The 23,830-nt window shown below is 38.8% G+C and overlaps 2 protein-coding genes and 1 pseudogene across 4 annotated transcripts; 2 read left to right on the top strand and 1 right to left on the bottom strand.

Moving 5' to 3' along the window:
* The first annotated feature begins 159 nt into the window (after positions 1-159).
* On the top strand, positions 160-6,600 carry LOC103839637. 2 transcript variants are annotated; one of them, XR_004451784.1, is made up of 4 exons: positions 160-752; positions 829-1,113; positions 1,319-1,583; positions 1,863-6,600. XR_004451784.1 is itself a non-coding variant. In XM_009116138.3 (4 exons), the coding sequence occupies exons 1-4, from the start codon at positions 679-681 to the stop codon at positions 1,962-1,964; spliced, it is 468 nt and encodes a 155-aa protein (XP_009114386.2). In that variant the 5' UTR covers positions 160-678; the 3' UTR covers positions 1,965-6,600. The 2 variants fall into 2 exon arrangements, 1 of the variants encoding a protein (XP_009114386.2); XM_009116138.3 differs by having other exon boundaries at positions 829-1,004; positions 1,319-1,434.
* A 33-nt stretch (positions 6,601-6,633) lies between these two features.
* Positions 6,634-15,120, bottom strand: LOC108870480. 2 transcript variants are annotated; one of them, XM_033280950.1, is made up of 3 exons: positions 7,506-15,120; positions 7,107-7,282; positions 6,634-6,943 (listed from the first exon to the last, which is right to left on the bottom strand). In XM_033280950.1, the coding sequence occupies exon 1, from the start codon at positions 13,585-13,587 to the stop codon at positions 12,403-12,405; it is 1,185 nt and encodes a 394-aa protein (XP_033136841.1). In that variant the 5' UTR covers positions 13,588-15,120; the 3' UTR covers positions 6,634-6,943; positions 7,107-7,282; positions 7,506-12,402. The 2 variants fall into 2 exon arrangements, with proteins under 2 accessions (XP_033136841.1, XP_033136840.1); XM_033280949.1 differs by having other exon boundaries at positions 6,637-6,943; positions 7,107-15,120.
* On the top strand, positions 14,448-16,850 carry LOC103839735 (annotated as a pseudogene).
* The last annotated feature ends 6,980 nt before the right edge of the window (positions 16,851-23,830 follow it).

Genomic DNA, 23,830 nt, shown 5'->3' with positions numbered 1-23,830 from the left:
TTTGTAAATTTAAAATTAGTTTCAATAGGTTTTAAATATAAGAATGTTTATTTTATTAAAGCTTAAATATAGCATTGGTAGAAAGAAGCCGCAGCTATTAATATAAGGTCAAATCAATGGATCTAAAAGAGTAGAAAAAATATTACAAGGATTTATTTTCTAGTTTAGGTTAGAGCAGCTCCAACGGCCGTGAAACCCGTTTTTGAATTGTAAAAATATAATATTTTACTAATAATTTAGTTTTTAATTTAATATTTTACTAAGAGCATCATTATCGCAGTCTTTTGGTGGGTCTCTTAAGCTAATTTTCATTTTTAAAAAAATCAAAAACACATATTAATCTAACATACGTCTCTTAATCAAGCTAAACAAGAGATCGTTTTTACTGGACACGTGTAGGCTTTGCTTCTCTTCTCTTCTCTCTCTCAACCTCTCTCTGTGTGCAAACGAGATTCTCTCCCTCTCTGTGGCTTCATGATGCAAATGGATAGATTGTGCTTCATACAATATCCAAACTTTCAAATTCCAATCTTCAAAATTCGCCATACCCATCGATTCATGTCTTTCCCCAGATGAGAAAAGCCCTAATTTTGATTTCCTAGAAAAAAATAAAAATCAGCGGATGAGTGCGAGGGAGAAGTTCGATGGAATCTACTGATTTTGGTACTCAAAAATCCGATGTCTAAGTTTATTACTGGTGAAAGTAAATTTGAACAGAATCTGATGCGTCTCCAAAATCCGATGTCTAACTGGTGGGAGTCCCTTTCTTGGCTTTGTTTGTTTATATGCCTTTGACATGGTTTCTACTCATGTTATTGCATCTTACAGGAATATAATTTTGATCTTGGTGGGAAAAAAATGGAGCTTTGTGAATGTTCAAGAGCTGCAGAGTTTCCAGAAGAGCTTTGTGAATGTTCAAGACATTTTGGATCAGAACCGGCTGTTGATCAACGAGATCAATCAGAACCATGAGTCCAATCAACCTGAAAACTTGCAATCTAAAGGCAAGTTTATTACACTGAAAACACCATTCTTCTGGTCTGCAAAGATACCAAATCGTAAAACTCCAGTTCGGTCCTGTTTTAGTTTCCTTGTGCCTTTGTACTCTCATATGTAAGTGAATTTTTGTTTTCCTCAATGCAAGACACCCTTGAGACTTTGTCCATATCAGTGATATTCTTCTTCGTCTTCACCTACATTTATCTCTCTAAATCTGTCTCTAAATATATACTACTATAAATCTGTGTCTATATATATACTACTAGTTATTAGTTGTCTTGGGTCTGTGTGTGATAGTGTTGAATCTAAAAATGTTCAGGTAAGAAGGAAGTTGTGTCTACAGATAAAGCACCACCTACTGTAGGACCATACTCTCAGGCCATCAAAGCCAACGGTTTCGTTTTCGTTTCAGGTGTTCTTGGACTTGTGCCTGAGGTTTGTTTCACGTCTTTTTAGAATAAGTAGTCTTGAGTTTTGGTTTACCTTTTTGATTATATATTCTTCATCTTCTATGTTTGTTCTGGACACTGCTCGAGTACACGCTTTCATCGCTTCCTTTTCCACATAGAAACCAATAGCTACTGGTTAGTTCAATATCATTGATCAATTTGAAGTTTTTTGATTGTGCATTGTGGTAAAGTTTGTTGTAATGAAAGTGTTTTATAATTTTTTTTAAGAACCCATAATTAAGATACTTGCAATAAACCACTTAAATGTTCAAATCTCTTTCTAAGTCTCTTAACTCACTTTTACACTTTAAAAATTATTAAAAATTAATTAAGAGACCCTTTTAGGGGTTTTGGGATAATGATGCTCTTATAGATTTCTCTTTCCTATTTTTCATTATTTATTTTTTTCAACAGACCAAATACCATCAATATATGCCCGTTAGAGCTGTTCTTATAGAGCTCCGATGCTTACTAGCAAACCTTGGCTCGACCCTACACAGATCCTTGTACAAGTAAAGTTAAATAAGGCAGATGAAGAAGACTGGCGCCTACACATGCATGCAAGTCGATCAGTTCGCCGTTTCGCCTATCGGCAAAGGATTGTTCATGGAACTACTATCGAGATTCTTCGGACCATCTTTCCTAGTCTCATCTCGATGTTCAGTCGGGCGGCGGCCGTTAGGTCTCCTATTTTGAGTCCTATTAAGAATGAGAGTGGCTCTATCACTATGGTTGATGTGTTATACTCATGACTGCCATCTAAATTTTCTAATTGCGGTCTTTTGGGACACAAAGCTTCTCGCTGCCTACGTAAGCTTCCTCCAAGACAACAAGATAAGCCCTCCACTAATGCTGACATTGCTTCAGATGATGTCTCACTGTCCAAACCTTTTCCTACTTTGCCTTTTAAGTGAACCAGATTCAAGTTTTAAAGCTTCAGTCACCACTACTGGTGAAAGTGTTATCTCAATAGCAACATCTAAATCTCAAGCTGCAATTATTTCTACTCCAGAGGTAATTGAGTTTATCTCACCGTCTGCAGCAGATAATGCTGTAAATCAGTTTGCAATTGCTACCTCAACAAAATCAGTCAGCACCATGATATCTCCACCAATCAGTCATCATGATACATGTAATGAATCAAATATGTTTGAACCCGTTACTTCTGCTAATGTGGAAGACCTGATTTCTTTAGCTACTGTTACGAACTTGAGAACATGTATGTTTCTCCTACTTTTATTTGTATTAATGAAGTTGTTGTGTCTCCGAGTATGGAGTCCACTCGATCCTTGCCAATCACTGATACTCCGATAGCTCAAGTACCTCCAGCGGTCCAAAGAGAAAGTAGCGGAATAGCTCGACTTGTTTTAGGCTCAAACAAGTTTGCCTTGTTGATATATTTGCAAGAGGAAGAAGAAGACCCAGTGGGTTTTACCTCAGAGACGAACTCGATGGATCTTATGACACCTTCTGGGAAAAGAACCCTTCGAGAAAGACCAGTTAAGCCATCAGAAAAAGCTAGAGAGATGCACTTCCGGTTCACAGGTAGCGGCCGAGGAAACCATGGACAACGTGGACATGGAGGTGGAAATGGCTAAATTTACTCTTTTCTACCACAAAATTCAATCGAAACTGATGATTTGATTGTCTTTGGTTCTTTATATTATCTCTTCACTTTTGTGATAGCTTGTTGAACTGTATGACTCCGGTCATAGCTTGTAATCTTTTAAAAAAAAATCTAATAATAATAAGTATTTAAAAGAAGTTATTAAAATGAGGTTCAAAAGTATCAGGTTATAACTGTCTCTATTACAAAGATCTGTCTCAGCTTCTTTTGAATTCTTTTAATGAAAACATTGATGTTGAACTATTTTGTTTATATTACTCATATTTATCCCAATAATATGAGAATATTCCTCAAGACATGATCAGATGAGTATTTATTTTTATTTTTTGATAAGTATGTGAATTCATTCACTAAAGGTAAATGATATATCAGATACTACCAGAGCTTGAATGATCAGGTCTATTTTCTTTTTGCATCTAAAACTAATTAAAGCAAAGGTCTTAGAATGCCCCAAAAAGATAATAAAGACACTCACATACTTGAAGGTTCAATTATCTCCTAAAAGATGATTAAAGCTCAGGAAAAACATGAAACATAATACATATATCAAGCCAGTAGATTTGAGAATCTAGAGTTGAACCTCACAACAATCAAGTAGATTTGAGCATCTAGGGTTAATTTTTTGGATATAATTTAACTTTACAAAGATTTGTGTTAACTCATTCTGTGGGGGTGGTTCACTCTGCAACTGATGGATTCAGTGAGGAGCGGATTATCAGACTCGGAGGATTTGGTGCCATATTTATAGGAAGACTCTCTTCATCTCTGTATATAAAATTTCCGCGAAGAAGATAACAGAGGGTAGCTACCATGGTATAAGAAAATTCATTTTATTAATCAAATCATAGACTGAATACAACTCGAGACATAAGTTCCTATTTATATAAAAACAAAATAATTTTAAACTATTAAAAACCTGGTAGATAATTCCAACTAATTTAAGATAAATATCTAAATAAATGATAAATAATGAAAATATTCAGAATATATGCAAATATCTCTCTACATCACTAATGTCATCACCAACCCATAATCATATGTTGGGTTGCATTGGAGAAGAATAACAATGATCTCTATTACTATTTTCTATTCCAAAGTTTTGTAACAAATATAGTATAACACAAATTCATGGTACTCTTAAAAGTTGTATGCAATTCAAATGAACCATTTAGAGTTTTCTATTACAAAACCTTATATCTAATGCAAACATAATTTTTTTCATGAACAATATATTTCGATGAAGAATATAAATGAAATTTTACGACAGTTCTTTTTTTGATGAAATGTGAAATCTATTGATCAATGTAGAAAAAATGGGCATTTACATCTTTTTTTTTTTTAAGAATTTTAAATTTATTCACTTCAAAAACTTTTGTACAACCTAATGCTATTTTTCGTAGATAGCTATGAACTTATAAATGACTTTAAGAAGAAGAAGAAGCATTATCTACTCCCAAACCATATCTCCATGGCCTTCTCATATTTACTTCCAACTCTCTTTCGCAAGGAGGATATTCTGTTTCTGACCAATCTATCGATATAGATAATCAAACGAGCAGGGGGTTGAGAAGGTTCTCCAACTCTTCGGGTGTTTCTCTCATGCCAGATGGCGTAGACTACCGTTTGGAAACATTATCGAAAGAGGAAGGTTAGTTTTGGATATGGAAGACCTGTCACTAACCTTTCTGTCAAGGATTGCCATCACACAGAATGCCCTTGCCCATCCCGGCCCCTTATTGTTCCTTTCGATACTTCTTCAGAGAAGACACACTCAAAAAACAAATGATCCCTCGTTTTAGTAGTTGCATTGCAGAGCCAGCACTTTGATATTGCTTGGGGGTTCCACTTAAGCAACCGATCTCCCGTCGATAAGCTGTTATGAACCGCAACCCAAGTCAGGAAGGAAAATTTTGGCGTATCCTCCTTGAACCATATCCCCTTGGACCAAGGAACACGGTTTACGGAAATATTGTTGTATTTATATTAAAAAGAAAATTTAACTTAAATATCTAATATGATTAATTATCTAACTGGTTGTTTAGTGCTTACTGTTTTGTCAACCAGAAAAACTATTCTAATCTGCCTTAAGGTCCGACTAATTTTTTCGCTACCACCCGTAAACATAGTTTTTGTGATTGGTATCGACTGTTGGCGTTTTGAAACAATCACATAAAATGCTACAATCGTTAGTTTTTGTGATTGGTATCGACTGTTGGCGTTTTGAAACAATCACATAAAATGCTACAATCGTTTTAAACCGCTCTGAAACTTTTAAAACCAAAAGCTGGTTCAAGCTAACATTTGCGGTTGCGGGCGTTTGCTGGTTGATAAAAAATATAAAATTATTATCTAAAATATTTTCAAAATTAAAATTAAAATTTAAAATGGAAATATTATAAATACAATATATACACATTTTATTTTTTAAGCTTTTTATAAAGGATCCCCGAAATCTGAGGTTAGGTTTTCTATACAGTCCATTATTCAAACTATTAGAATGACTCATATTTTTTGAAAATTATTAGAATATTTTTCTGGTCGAAATTGCCCTTGTCTATAGTTATAACAATAAAAAAACATTACCAAAATACCCTTAATATTTGATCGACGGCAGATTTATTTTCAAAAAAATAAATCTATCGACTAATAAGTCTGTTTATAAAATCTGTATAGAAAAAGAAGTCTACCGTTAAATTGGTGTCAGACTTTCTTATAAACGTCAGATTTGTTTTCACGGCAGACTTAATTATCCGATTAAAATAGAAAATAGACTTTTAAGAATATGTCTGTCGAATGAGGTAGTAGATTTGTTATAAATGGTAGATTTCTATGGTCAACTTATTTTCTTATGGGCCGGCTTATTTTCTTATGTTCGACTTATTATTTTACGGCAGAGTTATATAAACGACTTAAAATTGTTGGTAGACTTTTTGTTTATGTGGTAGCAGACTTTTTAATTTATATCATGACAGATTTATTGACCGAAATCTGGGTTTATGTAAACCAGACTTAAGTTAATGTTCAATTTTGAACCGGTTTACATAAATTTCGAATCTGATTTATTTTTAAGTTAATTAAGATCAAAATTAGGTAAATTTTTGGTAATTTTCGTCATCTCTTTCATAACTCTTTTCTTATTTATCAAGTTTTCCCTTTTCATGTAGTTTAATCACTTGTTCCAATACGAGGAATTATTTTCTTACATGTACATGATTAGAATGATGAACAATCTATTGTCAAAGCCACAAATAATGCAGTGAGCTTTCACAGGAATGAGTTTCTTACCATGCAATTAAAAAAAATCTTGCTCTTCTGGCAGTTTTCAACAGTGACAAAGTCAAAATCATAAATGGCATAATGACATTCTTCAGCAGAGAGGCGTACATCAAAGTCCTTATATGTACGAATAGGTTCTTGAATTTGACATGTTCTTGAGTTTGTAAGAAAAGGTTCTTGAATTTGACATGTTCTTGAGTTTGTAACTTTGTATCAGATACTGCTCTCTTTCAATTCATATTACATATCTATAAAGTTCAGAGATACTATAAGTTATTACTATCGATGAATTTGATTCAAAATATCATATGATCAAAGAGCAGCTACTAGTATTAGTTGTCTGCTAACAAGGAATGTGGACAGCAACCAGCTTACTATTTTTTCTTAATATCATTTTGAGAAAAGAACATAACAATGGAGGTGTTGCAAGCAAGAAACTCAACTGTCCATGAAAAATCTTTATAGCCTATAGACTTGTTAACATAGAGCTTAAGATTGTTTTGTTTCTTTGTCTTTGTCTTGGTGGTTCCAAGTACCACGCCTTGCTCCTTGTCAGCTACCTGAATGGTCATTGTCTTCTTGTACGCCAAACCTGAAATCAAAGCAAAAAGATCAACCGTTAATCACATGTAAACCAACAAAAGATCCAAACTTTAGAATGTGTACTACCTAAAGGCAATACTTGTGTCCATAAACAACATTTTATCCAACAAATTAACAAGAATTTTAAGGAAAATAAAAGAGTTGTGTGTTACCAGAGTGCTTGTAAGAGTTGAGTTTGCAGAGGTTGTTGCTCTCTTTGCTAAATAAAACCTTAGCATTCCCTTTGCCGAACTGTTTCACCAAGAAACAGTTGTTTCTCTTCCAAGAAAAGTTATCCTGGAACTGTTGCAATTTTCTTCCCAATATCACGTATGTATCTCATTAGATCCTAAGAGGAAACAATTTTAAACAATCCGAAACCAAGTCACTAGTTTATACAACTTTAAATAAAAACAGACAGTAAATGCTAATTATCAAATACAATTAACAGATCTGAAAGTCAGTTAGATGAAACTGGGAATTAGGGTTCCAAAATTTCAACATGCAATCAATTAATCTATGACAACAACAACTCGAATAGCATAGATTAAAGACTCATAGATTAGAGTAACTTGTAGTTGAAGCCGGATGTGACTGCGGTGAAATCGGTTTCGGGTTTGTCGAGTAGGAAGAGAAGAAGGTGATTTATCGTGGAGGATGGCGGAGACAAAGTCGAGTCACGCTGGTGACGGAGACGGAGCCTGTTTTGAGGGAAAAGGGACCATTGGAGATGGAGGTGAAGGAGAAGACGAGGAGAGCGTTTCGCCCTAAGTGTTTGCCTTTTTTTCTTTCTTATAATATTAAATATAGTTTTTTTTAATTAGCATATAATGGCAAAATCGTAAATTTGCATGCTTCAAGAGTTAATCTAGTAATTTCAAAATTATATGAGTTAGTCTAGTCATTTTATGATTAATTAGAGTCATTTTAAGTAATTTCTCTAAAATATTTAACCAATACCGGAAATGCGCAAGCCTAGTCCTAACTACAATTCTTTTTTTTTTGTAACACTACTTTCATTCAAGACTTAGGATCCAAGGTTCATAAAGCTTGCCTTGCTAAAGCATCGGCAGCCTTATTTTCCGATCGCTGAGTCCAAGCAAATGAAACAAAATCAAAAGCAAGCGATAGATTTAAAATGTCAGCGACAATGCCATAAATTTCTGAGACAGGGGCTTCATCGTGGAGAGCTCTAATAAGTCTCAGTGAGTCAGATTTGCACAGTATACGCCGGAGACCCTTGGCGATGCAGCAGCTTAAAGCTTCACGTAGCGCTAGTCCCTCAGCTACCAGTGGAGAGTTAACATAGTGACAGTGGGACATAAATGAACTAGTCTGGTCTTCCTCATCGATAGTCCACCCCAGTCCCGCCAAATGGAGGTCTCCCCGCCAAGCTGCATCAGAATGGAGAATAGTGGAGTTCGGGTAGGGGAGACTCTGCCTTGGTGGGTTGGTCTTTGGCTTGTCATCCGCCTTCTGTTCCTGTAGCCATTCATGTGCCGCGGCAGTGGCTTTCGTGATCACTTCCTCGGGGGTGGCGTCCTTATTGTTGAAAATACGGTTGTTCCTGGCAAGCCAAAGGGACCACAAGATCCAAGGTGCTAGCGGTCCTGTCGCCACTCCCACCGGTGGGAGGCACTTGAGGGTACATAGGTGTTGCCACTCTGTAGCTAAATCTAGCAAACCTCTAGAATCAAAGCAAGTAGAGAAGAGTGCAAGTCTCCAAACCTTTCTTGCGAACTCACAATGAAAGAAAAGGTGGTTGATAGATTCAACTGTATCACATCGAGTGCAGTTCTGAGTGGTACCAATATTCCTCACAGCAAGAAGTTCGCCGACTGGGAGAGCCCGCTGAAAAATCTTCCAGAGGAAGAGTTTGATCTTAGGTGCCGTTTGCAAGTTCCAAATTCCTTTTTCCCAGTCTATGGCCGCAGTCGCAGCAGGTGTTGCAGCTGTTTCCACTAACTCTAGGGCCTTATGGTAGCCAGTCTTTGTCGTGTAGATGCCGGAGCATGTGCCGAGCCAAATGAGTTTGTCAGGGGCTCCTGTCTTGCTTGGTTTTAGGCTGAGAATCCTCTCCTCCTCGTGTGGAAGGACCTGTTGGATAGTAGCTCTGTTCCATTCAATTCCGTTTGGCATCATGAGTTGTTTTACTGTCCATTCGGCGTACTGCTGTGGTGCTGGACCCATAGGTCGTATTTGGGAGGAGTGGCTAAGCCAAGGTTAGTCCAAATGTTAACGTACTCCCCGTTGCCAATCGCCCATCCTGCATTGCTCAGCATTAGGTCTCTGCCTATCAAAATCCCTTTCCAGCCGTGTGATTCCGCTGCTCTATGTTCGACTTGTAGGAAAGGTGTGTCGCCACAATATTTTCCCATGAGTACTCTGCTCAAAAGTCCCGATGGGTTGTGGTGTAGGCGCCAGCTTAGCTTCGCTAAGAAAGCATCATTGAAGCTCTCAAAGTCTTGAAAGCCCAGCCCTCCTTTCTGTTTGGATTTCGTCATTCTATCCCATGATACCCATGCCATTTTCTACTCCCGCTTCCTCCATCCCACCAGAATCTGGTCACCACAGATTGTATGCGCGTGCAGAGAGAGCATGGCAGTTTAAAGCACATCATAGCATGTGTTGGAATAGGAGTTAGGACGCTCTTGGTCATGACCATCTTGCCGGCCGTGCTGATAAATTTATTCAACCAACCGCTGACCTTGGTCTTGATCCTGTCCACTATGGAAGTGAAGAGGTCTCTCTTCTTGCAGCCGAAGTGCTCGGGAAGCCCCAAGTATTTACCGATGCCTCCCTCTTTAGGAATCTGGATGCAGTCCTTTATCATGTTCTTCAGAGAGAGGGGCGCTTTCCTTGAAAAGTTGATGGAAGACTTGGTTGTATTGATTGACTACCTCAACGCCAGCTCGTATTGTTGGAGGATCTCTTTTAGAGCTAGTGTGTTGTCCTTGTTGGCCTTAGCGAAGAACATGGTGTCGTCCGTGAATAGGAGGTGGTTCACTTGGGGACAACCCCGTGCGACGGTCAGCTGACCAGTATCTTGAGCTCTATTACATAGTCCCGAGAGCACTTCACTACAAAGGATGAAGATGTAGGGTGAGAGAGGGTCTCCTTGACGGATGCCTCGGCTCGGTTTAACCATTCCTCTAAGCGAGCCGTTGATGAGGAAGGCGTATGTAACAGAAGAAACACATTCCATTATCCAAAAAATCCATTGAGGGTGGAATCCCAACCTCTCAAAGACCAGCCGGATAAACTCCCACTCGAGCCTATCATATGCTTTACTCATGTCGGTTTTAACCGCCATAGAGCATCTTTTTTCTGCCTTGGAGTGCTGAAGGAAGTATAGGACTTCATGGGTGATCAATACGTTATCAGAGATCACTCTCCCGGGCACAAAGGCGGATTGGTTCTCGGAGATGATGGTCGGGAGAAGTGGTTGCAATCTCTTTGTGAGGATTTTGGAGATGATCTTGTAGTAGACATTGAAAAGAGCTATCGGCCTATAATCTGAAACTGTCTTCGGGCTCTGAATCTTCGGGATAAGGCGGATGAATGTCTCATTCATGGTCGGGGGTAAATGGCTTGTTTCGAAGAATTTTCGGATCTCTTTGACTATGTCAGCTCCAATTGCTTCCCAATGGATATGGAAGAACCCGACTGAGAAGCCATCCGGTCCGGGTGCTTTGTCTGAGTGAATGGAAAAAACCACAGCTTTAATCTCTTCCGAGGTTGGTACCAGGATCAGTTTCTCATTCTCGTTGTCTGTGATGATAGGCTGCAAGGCTTTGTCCACGACACAAGCGATATCGGCCTGATCACCAAACAGGGATGTGAAGAGTGATCCAAAGTATTGAACTATAACTTGTGCGATCTGTTCTTCTTGGAAGACCTGGTTTCCCTCACTGTCCTCAATCACAGTGAAGGCGTTGGCTCGTTCCGGTTCTTTGTGGCAGCATGAAAAAACCCAGAGTTGCAATCTCCCAACCGTAGCCAAAGTAATCTACTTCTTTGTCTCCAGTAAGCTTCCTCTGCCTTGTAAGCCCTCTTCAGTTCCTCAGTAACCCGATGGATCAGCTGAGTGTCGTTTAGAGTGCTTGATTGGGATTCCTCCCGTTCCCACAGTTTCTGTTCTATTAATAGCCGACTATTAGCTTGCTTTTCCTTGTGCCATCGTGAGATGATGCCCTGGACCAATTTTATACGCTCTGTAACTGGGAGGTTTGTAGCCTCTGCCCAGGCAGCTTCAATAAGTTTTGTAACCTCTGTATTGTCCTTGAGTCACCGGTCGTATCTGAACAAACCCGGTCGTCTCTTCTTTCCCGGTACAAAGACCGAGATAAGTGGTCTGTGATCGGATCCCTCGTAGGCTAAGTACATGCATCTTGCTGTTGGGTATCGTTCAGCCCAGTTAGAGTTTGCAGCAGCTCGGTCCAGTCTACAGCGAACAAAGTGTTCTCCATGCTGACCTCGCCAAGATAGGGAATCCCCCGAATGCTGTAGGTCAAATAAATCTCCTTCTGCAAAGAAGGTTCTCATGTCTGAAAAAGAGCCTTCCGGTCTTTCAGGGCCGCCTTCTTTCTCTTCATTGCTCAGTAAGTCATTAAAATCTCCCGTGATAAACCAAGGAGCGTCCCGTAAATCCGAAAGAAAGGTGTTTCCTCATAAATCTATCATTATCTCCATACACAAAGGAAGCAAAAAAGGGTTTGCCCTCGAGCTCAATACAAGTATCAAACAGGTTCGGAGTAGCATCTAAGACTTCGAGGTTCACTTCCTGTTTCCAAAACAGGGCAAGCCCACCTGCTCCATGTCCCGAGGGTGGTACTAAATCATGAAATTCATAGCCTAACTGCTCAAATTTTTCCAAAACAAAGCTGTTGGGTTTTTTTTTCTCCATGAGGAAGATGATGTCCGGGTTGATGCTTTTTTTGAGCTCCCGTAACCGTTGAACTGTCAAGGGATTCCACAAAACTTGACAGTTCCAGCTTACAATCTTTAAGGAACGAGAGTTGACGGATTCCGAATTCTTCTCCGTCTTCTTTTGTTTTGATGTTGTCGGGATCATATTGTAAATAGGTTGATTCTCTGAGTTGGTGGAGCTTGATTTTTGTTTGCTGCCCTCTTGGGAGCCTCCTATCTTCATGTCTCCTATCTTCATGCGAGAGGGCCCTGCAGCATCTTCATTGCTAGTTTGAGTCGTGAGCTTCCGTCTACAAGGGGGGGGGGGGGCTTGTGTCTGTTGGACCTTGCGTTTGCGCGAGCTAGCTCCCGTTAAAGTCTTTGGGCTGTTTGATACCTTCTTAGTTCCATGAGGTCTTCCTGGCTTGCGGCAAGCCATGTCCTGGTCAGAGGGGAGGCCAGCTTCCTGGGGTGGATGGCCTAGTCGAACTAAAGCTGAAGCTCTTCTTGTACTTTTGTCGGGGCTTTTTCCTGGTGGGTTTGGTGGGGGAACTGGTGAGCTTAGGCGGAGGAGCGCTGAAGTTCTTTCAGGGCTGTTGGAATGGGTTCCGGATTCTGTTGTCTCTGTTTGTTCTGGCTAGCAAAAGTAGCACGCGCCATTAGAGCTATCGATTCCTCTATTTGCTCATTTTCCTCAGCTTGCCGCAGTCTCTCCTTTCGAGCTGCACTCTCCGATGGGTCAACACATGAGGTATATTGTACCATAACATCCCTGAGTTCTTCCCTTGCAACATTCAAAGCTTCAGCTGGGACTTCTAGTTGTGTCTCATGGAAAGGAACCCCCTTTGAGTGGTTTGGGTTAGAGTTTTGACAGAAGCTAGATTCACCATGGTCAGGTTCTGTTCTCACTGGTGGCCTAAGCGAGAGCCTGTCGCGCACCGGGAGTGGTGGTGGTGGGGGAGATTGATTGCTTGTTCTCTGCACCGGTCTGTATATTTCTTGGTATGTTGCACTTCTCAAATTATTCCTTTCTTGAGCATAGGGTTGGTATCGTCTGTTGTGGCTGTTGCGAGGAGCTGTGGCTTTTTCATAGGAATCCCTATTACTTCTCAAATTGAGCATGTGGCTCTCATTATACCACATGTTATGTCTAGTCTCACGGTTGTGTTGATAGCCATTGTTGCGATCAAAGTTCTCGGATCTCCCAGGGTTTGTGGTAGCTGTTCTTTGCTGGTATTGCCGTGAGTGTCTTCCAGAGGAGCTCGCCGCCTGGGATCGGTCTCGAGGGTTGTCTGAGCCCGATGCTTGAGCTTCACGCTTTGCTGCTTTAGCTTTTAAATAGTCGCGGAGTTCATGGTCAAGTCTAAAGCAGCAGGAGCAATGTTTTTCGATCCTCTCATAGACCAAATTAGCTACCACTTCATCTCCATTCGGGTATTTCAGCACAGAGCTAGTGATCAGCGGGAGACGTCCATTTACATGGACTCGCATGCGGACATTCAGTGAAGTGATCTCTGCTTCCTCAAAGATTCCGATGTCTTTCCCTATTCCCTGAATAGCCTCTTCAGTCCAAAGGTGGAGAGGAATTCCTTGGACTTTTATCCAAAAAGGTATGAGGCTTGGGAAGTTTGGAGTTGTCGTTGGTTCCCATCTTTGGAAAATAACCATCCATTTTGCGTATTGGTACGGTCTTTTATCTAGTACCTCTAGCAGGTCTGCTTCATCATTGAACTGGAACTGGAACATCCCTTGGCCCAGATCGGAGCCTCGGGTCTGCGTCCGTTACTCCATTTTTCAGTGAAGAATGGGATTAAGGACCAGACTTTCTGGGCGGAAGGGTTTGTGACTTTTCCCACAATCGTGAGGGAGTGCTTCAAGATAAGGTAAGAGTTGTCAGGCGCTTGTACTTGCACTCTAGCTTTCCGTGATGCTTGGTAGGGTTCTGAGACCAGCCCTTTGCCTTTCTCAGCTATAGAGAGTCTTTTGCTTGTCATGTCGGAGTTGTAGTGCTTGTTGGGTGTGGAATAAGCCGGTGGTTTTGGTAGCTCTAGAAGTAAGGAAACCCTTCAACTTCAATAGTAGCTAGGGAATGGAGAGGCTTCGGGTTCAGCTCCGGTAATCACCGGAAGTCAGAACAGATACCTCTACAGTCGGCCAAGAGAGGGGACTCGTGGTAAAGATCTCCATAGTGTACCAACTCTTTCTCCGGGAGACTACTTCCTCCGTCGCCTGCGAGGACTAGTGTCCAGCGGTTAGAAGGTGGTTTCCGGGAATAGTCTGGTGGATATTGCTAAAATGGGGAAGCAGTTTGAAAAGGTAGGTAGAGATTGCAGGATTTTTTACTCGGATTAGAAAAAAGTACAGGATGAGGGGGACGTGTGCTTTTAAAAAACCTCAGTGTAAAGACTTTCGTTGGTAAAAGTGCATGGGAGCATTTTTCTCAACTACAATTCTTTTAATGGAAAAATAATACGTATAAAATTTCTGCACGTGTTCCTTTCGAATACAAATTTAACCACACAGAAATTTCTTTACGCAAAAGAGGAGCGATTTCTTGTATAACAAATAGAAGTTCTTTGTCGTCTGTTTTTCTTCTCTCGCTACATATGGGTAGTTCAAGATCAGTCATGCTCCTGCTGGTGGACGTATTTCTTCTGACCATCCCTGTCCGGAGTCAGAGAACAAAAACAGAGTTTATTCCCTGAAGTTTCAGTAGAAGGCAATCGGAGATTCGGATAGAAGCAGATGCTACGGTCCAACCTAACGGACTGCTCAGGCTTACTGACCAAAAACCAAACACTATTGGTACAACTTTCTACCGGAAGGCGGTGAGGTTACTGGAGTAGCACATAAATGCAAGCGTTCGTTCCTTCAGCACATGTATCGTCTTTGCGATAAACCCTACAAGCTCCAAAGAAGGAGGCTATGGGTTCACCTTTACGCTATCTCCGACCCCGTATCGTAGGAGAGCAGGTTCCGGACAGTATATGGGACTTCTCAACAATATCACTAACGGAAACCCGAGAAATCATGTTTTCGCGGTTGAATTCGACACGATTCAAGGGTTCAAGGATGGTTCTCACAGAATGGGAAACCATGTCGGGTCAATTTCAATAGTCTACAATCCGATTTTGAAGGACCTGTCCTGTTTTACAAAAGGGAGCAGAAGAAAGAATTGTTACTCCAAACGGGAGAACCCGTCAAAGCGGATATATTGTATGACGGAAACACAAAATTACTGAACATAACGGTCTACCCTGCGGAAATGCTCCTAGTCCGGTGAGGCCAATGATCTCGCGACCGGTTCCCAAGTTGTCCCGGATCATTGAAGAAGAGATGTACGTTGGTTTTACGGCAGCAACCGGGAAAGGTGAACGTTCAAGTGCGCACTATATCATGGGGTGGAGTTTTTCTAGTGGCGGAGAACATCCCGTGGCAACTAAGCTCAATCTCTCCGACCTTCCTCGTCCGCCTACGAATACGTCAGAGAAGAGTGCTTACAGTTCTAAGGAAATTGGTCTGATTGTGGCTGTATCGGCAGTTACGCTGATATTGATTGCGTTACTAGCCTACTTCTTCATCTACAAGAAGCGAGGAGAGACTCTAGAAGATTGGGAAGTCAACCACCCCCACAGAATGAGATACAAAGAGCTGCATTCTGCAACTGATGGATTCAGCGAGGAGCGGATTATCGGATCCGGAGGGTTTGGAACCGTCTTCAGAGGAAGCCTCTCTTCATCTCTGTCTGATCGAATCACAGTCAAGAAGATAACTGAGGGTAGCGAGCAGGGTATAAGAGAATTCGTTGCAGAGATCGAGTGCCTAGGAAGATTAAGCCATAAGAATCTAGTCAAACTTCGAGGATGGTGCAAACGTAATGCCAATATGTTATTGGTTTATGATTATATCCCCAACGGCTCGCTAGACTCCTTGCTCCACAGTGTACCTAGATTAACCGGCACCGTTTTGTCATGGACCATGCGTTTTGACATTGCTAAAGGAATCGCGTCTGGTTTACTGTATCTCCACGAGGAAGGGGAACAGATCGTGATACACCGTGACATCAAGGCTAGCAATGTCCTGGTCGACGAGGATATGAACCCTGGGAGATTTCGGGCTTGCCCGGCTTTACGAGCACGGTTCACAGTCACACACCACGTGATCATTGGCACCCCTGGATATATGGCCCCTGAACTCACAAGCAACGGATACCCTTTCGTCTGCCTCTGATGTTTACTCCTATGGAGTCTTACTTTTAGAAATTTTCTCAGGTGTGAGCCCTACTAAATTCATTAACTTCAAATTTCCCGATTGGATCATGGCCTTCTACTCAAATGGTGAAATTCTGAATTCCGTTGACCACAGGATCGAAGCATGTTACGACACTGAACAGGCACGGGCAGCCCTCGTTGTGGGGCTGCTTTGCTGCAAACAGACCCCCAGTGTAGACCCTCTATCGCGACGGTAATAAGCTATTTAAATGAAGAAGAGGGTATCCCTAACATCGACGAAACTTGGGGAGTTTCTACTTCGTAAACCACTGTACCCACACCTCTCTCTCTCAGTGGGACACAAACGGGATAGCCAATATACTGAATATTTTTATTGTTTGCTTAATAAAACGTTTTATCACCATTGATACCTTGTTTTATGTAATACAAGGTGTTTTGTTAAGTGATGTTTACTTGGTATTGTTTGTTTATCTCTTGCATTAATGATACTTCTCTTATCCTTTCTTGTATTCTCATTATTTTTTCGTGCATTTCTTCTTGTTTGAGATACATATCTAGCAATACCTTGTGCTTGTGATTAATTAGATAAACTAAAATTTTATGGCATCATTGTTACAAGTTTCATTTGAGAGAGAAGATCACTTGTGATTGGAACTCCTTGTTTCTATTTCTTTTCATCTATTCTATGAGTTTCTATTTATCTATTGATATGAATTGCTTTGCTATGTCTGAGTAGTTCAACTGTTAGATCCAGGGTTCAGATAGGTTTGTGGGATTAGCCCCAAACTATAGATCTGCCTTGTTGTGATATTCATGATAGATTTGTATTCATTGCTTGTTTTAGCCTTACTAACTAGAACTTGATCATAGGATTGCATATTCAAGCACCCTTGTTATCCCATCCTGACATCTATCTATCATATTAGGATTGCTAGAGAGGGCTAACCGCCAATTTATAATCTTAGTAGGGCATTTCATACTCGCGCATAGGCCTGGCTAGAACCCGTCGATCGATGTCCTCAACTGACAATCGATCGATGTTGGCAAAGGTGTATCGGTCGACGTCTTAATAGACTATCGATCGACACTCTCTTGTGTCTGCATACTAACCGGTGAGACACGAGATCTAGACTGTTAACCAGTGGTACATGCGACAGCTGATCACTGCGTTAGGCGAATGAGCTCTAATATATCATGCATGCAACAGTTAGGCATCTATAGGTATTATAATCTTCAACACCTGAATATTGGCCCTGCATCTAATATCATTTCTAGCCAAGTTACATCTATTACTTACTCGCTTGTTACTATTGCTATTTCATTTAAACATTTACAACCTTTAGAATTAATAAACACTAGATTTACTTGTTCCCTACCTCCTTGTGGATTCGATCCCTAAGTACTACATCTGAACCTCTTTTGATGAGAGTAACACTCCTTATGGTAATTTGAGTGGTATCAATATGCCATTTGTAAATACCAAGATGTCATCGGCAAAGCTCAAATGTGTGAGTTTGATGCCTTGACATTGGGGATGATAGCCAAATTATCCCTCCTCTGCAGCTTTGTTAAGGAGCTTGGACAGTACATTGTTGAAGATGACATATAGATAAGGCGAGAGAGAGAACCCGTGCCTTATGTCTCTGGTGCTGGTGAAGAAACCTTCTAAGCTTCCATTAACGGACACAGAGAATGCAGCAGTTGATATACAGAGTCTAATCAAGTGAATAAACTGTGTAGGCAGCCCCATAGCATGTAGGACAGAGATGAAGAAGGACCACTTTACCATATCAAAAGCTTTGTAAATATCAAATTTGATTGCACACTTCTCCTTGGAGGTATTCTTGTGATATCCATTGACTAGTTCAAAAGCAAGTAAGACATTTTCCAAAAGTAACCTATCTGTGATGAAGGCACACTGGTTGGGTTCCACTGCAGCAGGGAAGATAATCTCGAGTCTGTTAGCTAGTACCTTGGATATCACCTTGTAGAGAAGGTTGCAATAGGCGATGGGCTTGTACTCCTTCATGGTCTGAGCAGTTGTTGTCTTAGGGATCAGTGAAAGAATGGTTGCATTCACTACTGTCGGCATCAATCCAAATAGGAAGAACGACTGCACTGCAACTATAAAATCTCTTCCTATGATTGGCCAGGCTGCGACAAAAAATTCCTTTGTAAAAACATTTGGACCTGAGACTTTGTCATTCGGGAGAGAGCGCAAAGCCTGCATGATTTCAGTCACAGTTACAGGCCCAGCCAACACTGCTTCTTCGTCACTAGAAGATCTGTAGGTCAGTAAATCTTGCAGGGAAGAGACTGGAATGACAACAGTTGTGGGATCTTGTCCTTTGCGGGAAGTTTTGGAAATGAGACACCACCTCTTTCTTGATATCATGAAGGGATGTAAGAACTTCACCTTGGGCATTAACCGAGCTTCTGATAGTGTTTTTAGCTGCCCTTGTCTCTACCACAGCGTGAAAGATCTTTGTACACTGATCTTCTGCTTGCAACCATCTTACACAGGACTTTTGTCTATAAAATTTATCCTCTATGCGAGCCAATTTGTTTCATCTCTCTTCTGCCTCAGCTGCAGTTGCAAAGTTGTCAGGCGTTGGTTCCAGCAGTGCCATGTTCTGGCATACACACATCTCTTCGTAAGCCTGCTATGTTCGCGCTGGTAGATCCCCATAAAGCGTTTTGTTTAACGCTCTGAGCGGTTGCTTGAGAAGCTTCAACTTCTGGTGGAACCTTGATAGAGTTGTCCTGGATTAATATATTGCATCCGTAGTGTCCCAGACTTCCTTGATAGTAGGCAAAAATACTTGTGCTCCACCAGATAGTTAAAAAATCGAAATGGCTTCCTAGCTTCATTTAGGGCTCTAGCCAGAAGTATCAGGCATCGCGCATGATCTGAATTTTCACCAGCTTCGAAGTATGCTAAAGAAAGCGGATACCGATTCAGCCAGCTCTGATTCACTAGAGCTCTATCCAGTTTCTTGCCTATAGGAACTTCCAATCTTTTATTCCACCATGTAAATAAGGCGCATGTATAAGGCAAATCCATCACCGAACAATCTTTCATAGGTTCCTGAAAGTGTCTCATGCCTGTTTGATCGCTTCGACAATCTATAGCCTTAGAATGTTCACTGGATGCCAGTGTTTCATTACAGTCTCCTATCAAGATCCAAGGAAGATTAAGATGATCATAAGCAGGTTTTGCACCTCTCAGTTCTTCCCACAAGCGCATTCTATTTGCAGCAATATTGAACGCGTAGACCGCAGAGCATATAAACTAATCACCAGTGCTCGGAATCTAAATAGCACATGTGATTACCTGTGCGCTCATATGCAGCTGCGTTACCACGACTTGATTGTTCCAGCAACCCCATATCCTACACAGTGGGTGATAAGCGTAGTTCCTAAGGGAGTTCCAGGTTGGCATAGCTGCAAGCATACACCACTGGTGATTGTCCTCTTGCACTCTTGTTTCCACCAAACAACCAAAAGAAGGCTTCTCAGCTTGTATCCAGGATCTAAGGGCTCTCTAATTGCGTGGCAAGTTGAATCTACGTATGTTCCATGCAAAAAACATTGTCATAACTTCTTATTGGAAGCTTTTTCTGGGGTTCCATGTTTGTCAGCAAAAATCAAGTCTCTGGTACGAACAACTTTGCCTCAGTTCTGCTTCTGGCCTGAACCAGTTGCTTGCTTCCTACTCCGCAATGGATCTGTCATTGATTGTTTCTTCTTTCCATCTGCTTTACTCTCCAATATTTTCCCCTCCTCAATATCTTTGTCATTCTCCTCCTTTATATCTTCCTCCACCTCTTCATCAATGCCTTGTAAGGGGCTTCACAAATTTTCCAACTGCCTTAGACAAACACTTCAAGCCTTTGTGTGAATAAAGATTGTTGGGAACACCCTTCAGGTCAACCCACAAAGGCATTGCAGAAAGGTCCGGAGGATGCAAAGCAGATTCCGGTGACTAAACATTAACGACCAGAGGATCTGCAATATGCCAGTATTTCTTTTTGAGAACCCGATCTCTCATCTGGCTATTCTCAATACGAAACAGCACCGTATTCTTTTCGATGAAATGCATGTCAATCTTCGACCCCGCCTTAAAAGAAGACCAGATATGGTTGACTGTTGCGTGAATCGACCCTACATGAGGAGCATCTCCAATGAAGTAGCCCACAACAAAGCTTTTTCAAAGAAGCTTCGACTCGTCAAAATCTCGTTTGTAGTCATTCCATCAACAATCTTTACCTTTTATATGTTTTTAAACCTAATGGTGTAGATAATATGAAAATTTAAATTTTGTTTCTGAAATTGATTATTTAAAAAAAACTTTTTATTAAAACTTTTTCAAATAACTGTATCTTCCAAACTGATTAAGATTATTAAACAAATATTATTGTTAGTATTTAGAGTATAATTAGTATTGTTTTATTTTTATTTGATTATCTTTTGGATATGATTTTTGTACATTGGTTTTATTATATATATAATTAGTTTATTATTTGCTTAAAAATTTTACCATAATTTACCATAATTTTTTGTTAGTAAACTTTATGAAATATTGTTATTTTATTTTCATAATATTATATTTTTCAATAGATATATTCGCTAAATAACTATTTTGAATTGGATTTTGTAAAATTATATTATTTTTTTGAAAAAAGTAAACATTATATTATTATGAAAATAATAATCTATTATATTCTATTACTATGATATAAGTAGATTCAAACCAATAATTACTTTATAATCATAATATGCAGATTTTGATACTAGAAAAGATAATGTATTTTTTGTTGGTTGATATATGGTTAGGTGTATAAATAATAATGTTTTTTTTAATATACAAAATTAAAAATTTCTTAGTTGATATGTATAAACCTAAAATGATAATTAAGTGGAAGGAGTGTTAACCTTTTATTTTCTCAGAAAATGAACCCCCCCCCCCCCCCCCCCCCCCCCAATCCTATCACGACACTCACATTTCATGCAATTTAATAGTTTTATTTATTAGTCTAGTTAAGTAATATATATTGTTTTTTGGTAAAATAATATATATTGCTTTTTCGACTGAGACTAGGGCCCTGTTCGTTTGTACATCTGGAAGATGCATCCAGATGGTCCATCTAGATGTCTTATCCAGATGCTCCATCTGGGTGTTGTTCGTTTTTTTATTTTGTCCATGCATCCAGATGAATCATCTGAATGCAACTATGTTCGTTTGCTTTTCATTTTTTAACTTCCATCTGCATCTAGGTGGACTTGTTAATAAAATGATTAAAATATAATTTTTTACGTTTCGGCGGAAAAATAACATTTTTACGGTTTTGCCGAAAATATTTTTGAGGTTTTTGAGAAATTAAGTGTTTTTCGCGAAAAAGTGCATTTTCGGCGGAAAAATATGTTTTATGGGTTTGGCGGAAAAATACGTTTTTGCGGTTTAGACGGGGAAAGTTTTTTTTTCACGATTTTGGCGGAAAAAGTTTTTTTCGCGATTTCGACGGAAAAAGTATTTTTCCGGTTTTGGTGGGAAAATATATTTTTCCGGTTTGGCGGGAAAATGCGATTTTCCGGTTTTGGCGGGAAAATGCGATTTTCCGGTTTTGGCGGGAAAATGCGATTTTCCGGTTTTGGCGAGAAAATGCGTTTTTCCGGTTTTGGCGGGAAAATGCTTTTTTTTTGCGGTTTTGGCCGGAAAATGTTTTTTGGAGTTTTGGCGGGAATATGCGTTTTTGGGTTTTGGCGGAAAATGCATTTTTTCGGTTTTGGTCGAAAAGTGCGGTTTACTGGTTTAGCCAAAAAATGTGTTTTTATGAAAATGTGTGTTTTATGTTTTTTTTGCGGAAAAACGCATCTTGCGGTTTTGGCGGGAAAATGTGTTTTTCAGTTTTTGCGAGAAAATGCATTTTTGGTTATAGCGGAAAAATGTATATGCAAAAAAAAATAGAATTTACGGTTTGAAAATAATATTTTGATTTTAAAAGGTTATTTTTGTCATTTATCATTTTGGACTGAACTAGATGCATCTGCATCCAGATGCACCATCAAGACTCATCTTCATTTGGGTGAGAATTTGAGATGAGTTTTTAAAAGTTCAGCTGGGTGATCCATCTGGATGTAGCATTATAATGCACAAAACGAACATCAATTTGTATCTTCACCCAGATGGATCACCTGGGTGAGCAAACGAACAGGGCCTAGGTTTTGGCAAAATACTTTGACTAATTCCTGAGGTGAGCTTATGCTTTTAATAAATCCTAAATCTAATGCCACTTTATAACACCATATTTATTTTATACTAACTAGATTTTTTAGCCGCGCTACGCGCGGATAAGATATTATATGTATTTCTCAATTCTAAAAAAGATAATATATAATATTTTTTTAAAGAATATAAAATAAGATTACATAACATAAATATATTTTTAAATTTTTTTTTGTGGAAATCATTATTTTGTTTGATTGTTGTACTTGATTCACATATTTGCATAGATATTTATGATAGATAAGTAACTATATTTTTTATTATCAGTAAATAATATATATATTATATAATATAAGAAAAATGAAATTATTTACAACAAACTTGTCTCATGTTGGGAACTCGGTTATAGACATATCATATTCGAAAAGACATTTTTACAATTATCAATCTTCTTAACAGTCAAGTAACAAATCTGAATATCACAACAATATCTCATATGATCTCTTTGTGGAATAAATGCTCTGAAGAAATTGAATTTAGACATCAAAAAGGACTGGAAATGGATGTGCAGATGTTTTATCTAAGTCAGATTTACAAAGTACTATTCATAGTTCATATATCATGTATGTTCATCCTATTTTTTTGTCCATCATTTCTTAAACATCTTGAAATAATTGATGCTAATTAATAATAAACTTTTGGCTGGCAAAAAAAATCAAAATTTTCTAATTATCGCTTAAATATTTTATTAATATTGTCTAAGAAGCTTTCAAGTGATATCATAGTTTAATTTTTATTAGTTTTTTTTGTTATTTTTTAGAGTTTTTTGTATTTAAGATTTTTTCATATTAAGCTTCTATTTCTTTCACATGAATTGATATATATATATATATATATATATGACATAAAAATTACCATCAAATCAGTTTTACTTATTTATTATTTTGTTTTTAATGAAAATACACTTTTTAAATAATTTAATTTAAAACAAAATTGTATATTAATTTGCTGTATTCTAACAATTTGATTGATTTAATTAATTTGCTTTCGTGGATAACTTAAAAAGTTTTCATATGAATTGAGGAAAGCAAGCTTATGTTGTTATATTATATTTATTTGTGTATATAGAATCTATATATAATGCTAGTGTAATAAAGAAAGAACATTATTTTTTGTAACTTAAAAAAGATACATTATTACAATTTGAAATTAATCAAAATTGAATAAAATGGTAATTAAATATTTGTAAATCTATTTTTTTTATCTTGTTTAGTTGGATTCTCATGAAAAGAAATCGATAGGTTAAACAAATGTTTCAAAATTTGTTGTGTTATTGTTTTATCAAAATTGTACAAAAATCTATGTTTTTTCATATTTGTCACGAAAATTTATATGTTAAACTTACTTTTACAAAATTCTTAACTTTGTCATGAAAACAAAAATCTATGATTTTTCATATTTGTCAATGTTCTCACACTTTCAAAGAATATATTAGCTTAGTCACTTACTTATTTTTTTTTTACAAAACAAA

The sequence above is a fragment of the Brassica rapa genome, chromosome A09, assembly GCF_000309985.2.
Source record: "Brassica rapa cultivar Chiifu-401-42 chromosome A09, CAAS_Brap_v3.01, whole genome shotgun sequence".
In the NCBI taxonomy this organism is placed as follows: Eukaryota; Viridiplantae; Streptophyta; class Magnoliopsida; order Brassicales; family Brassicaceae; genus Brassica; species Brassica rapa.
This window is presented reverse-complemented; position numbering and strand designations above follow the sequence as displayed.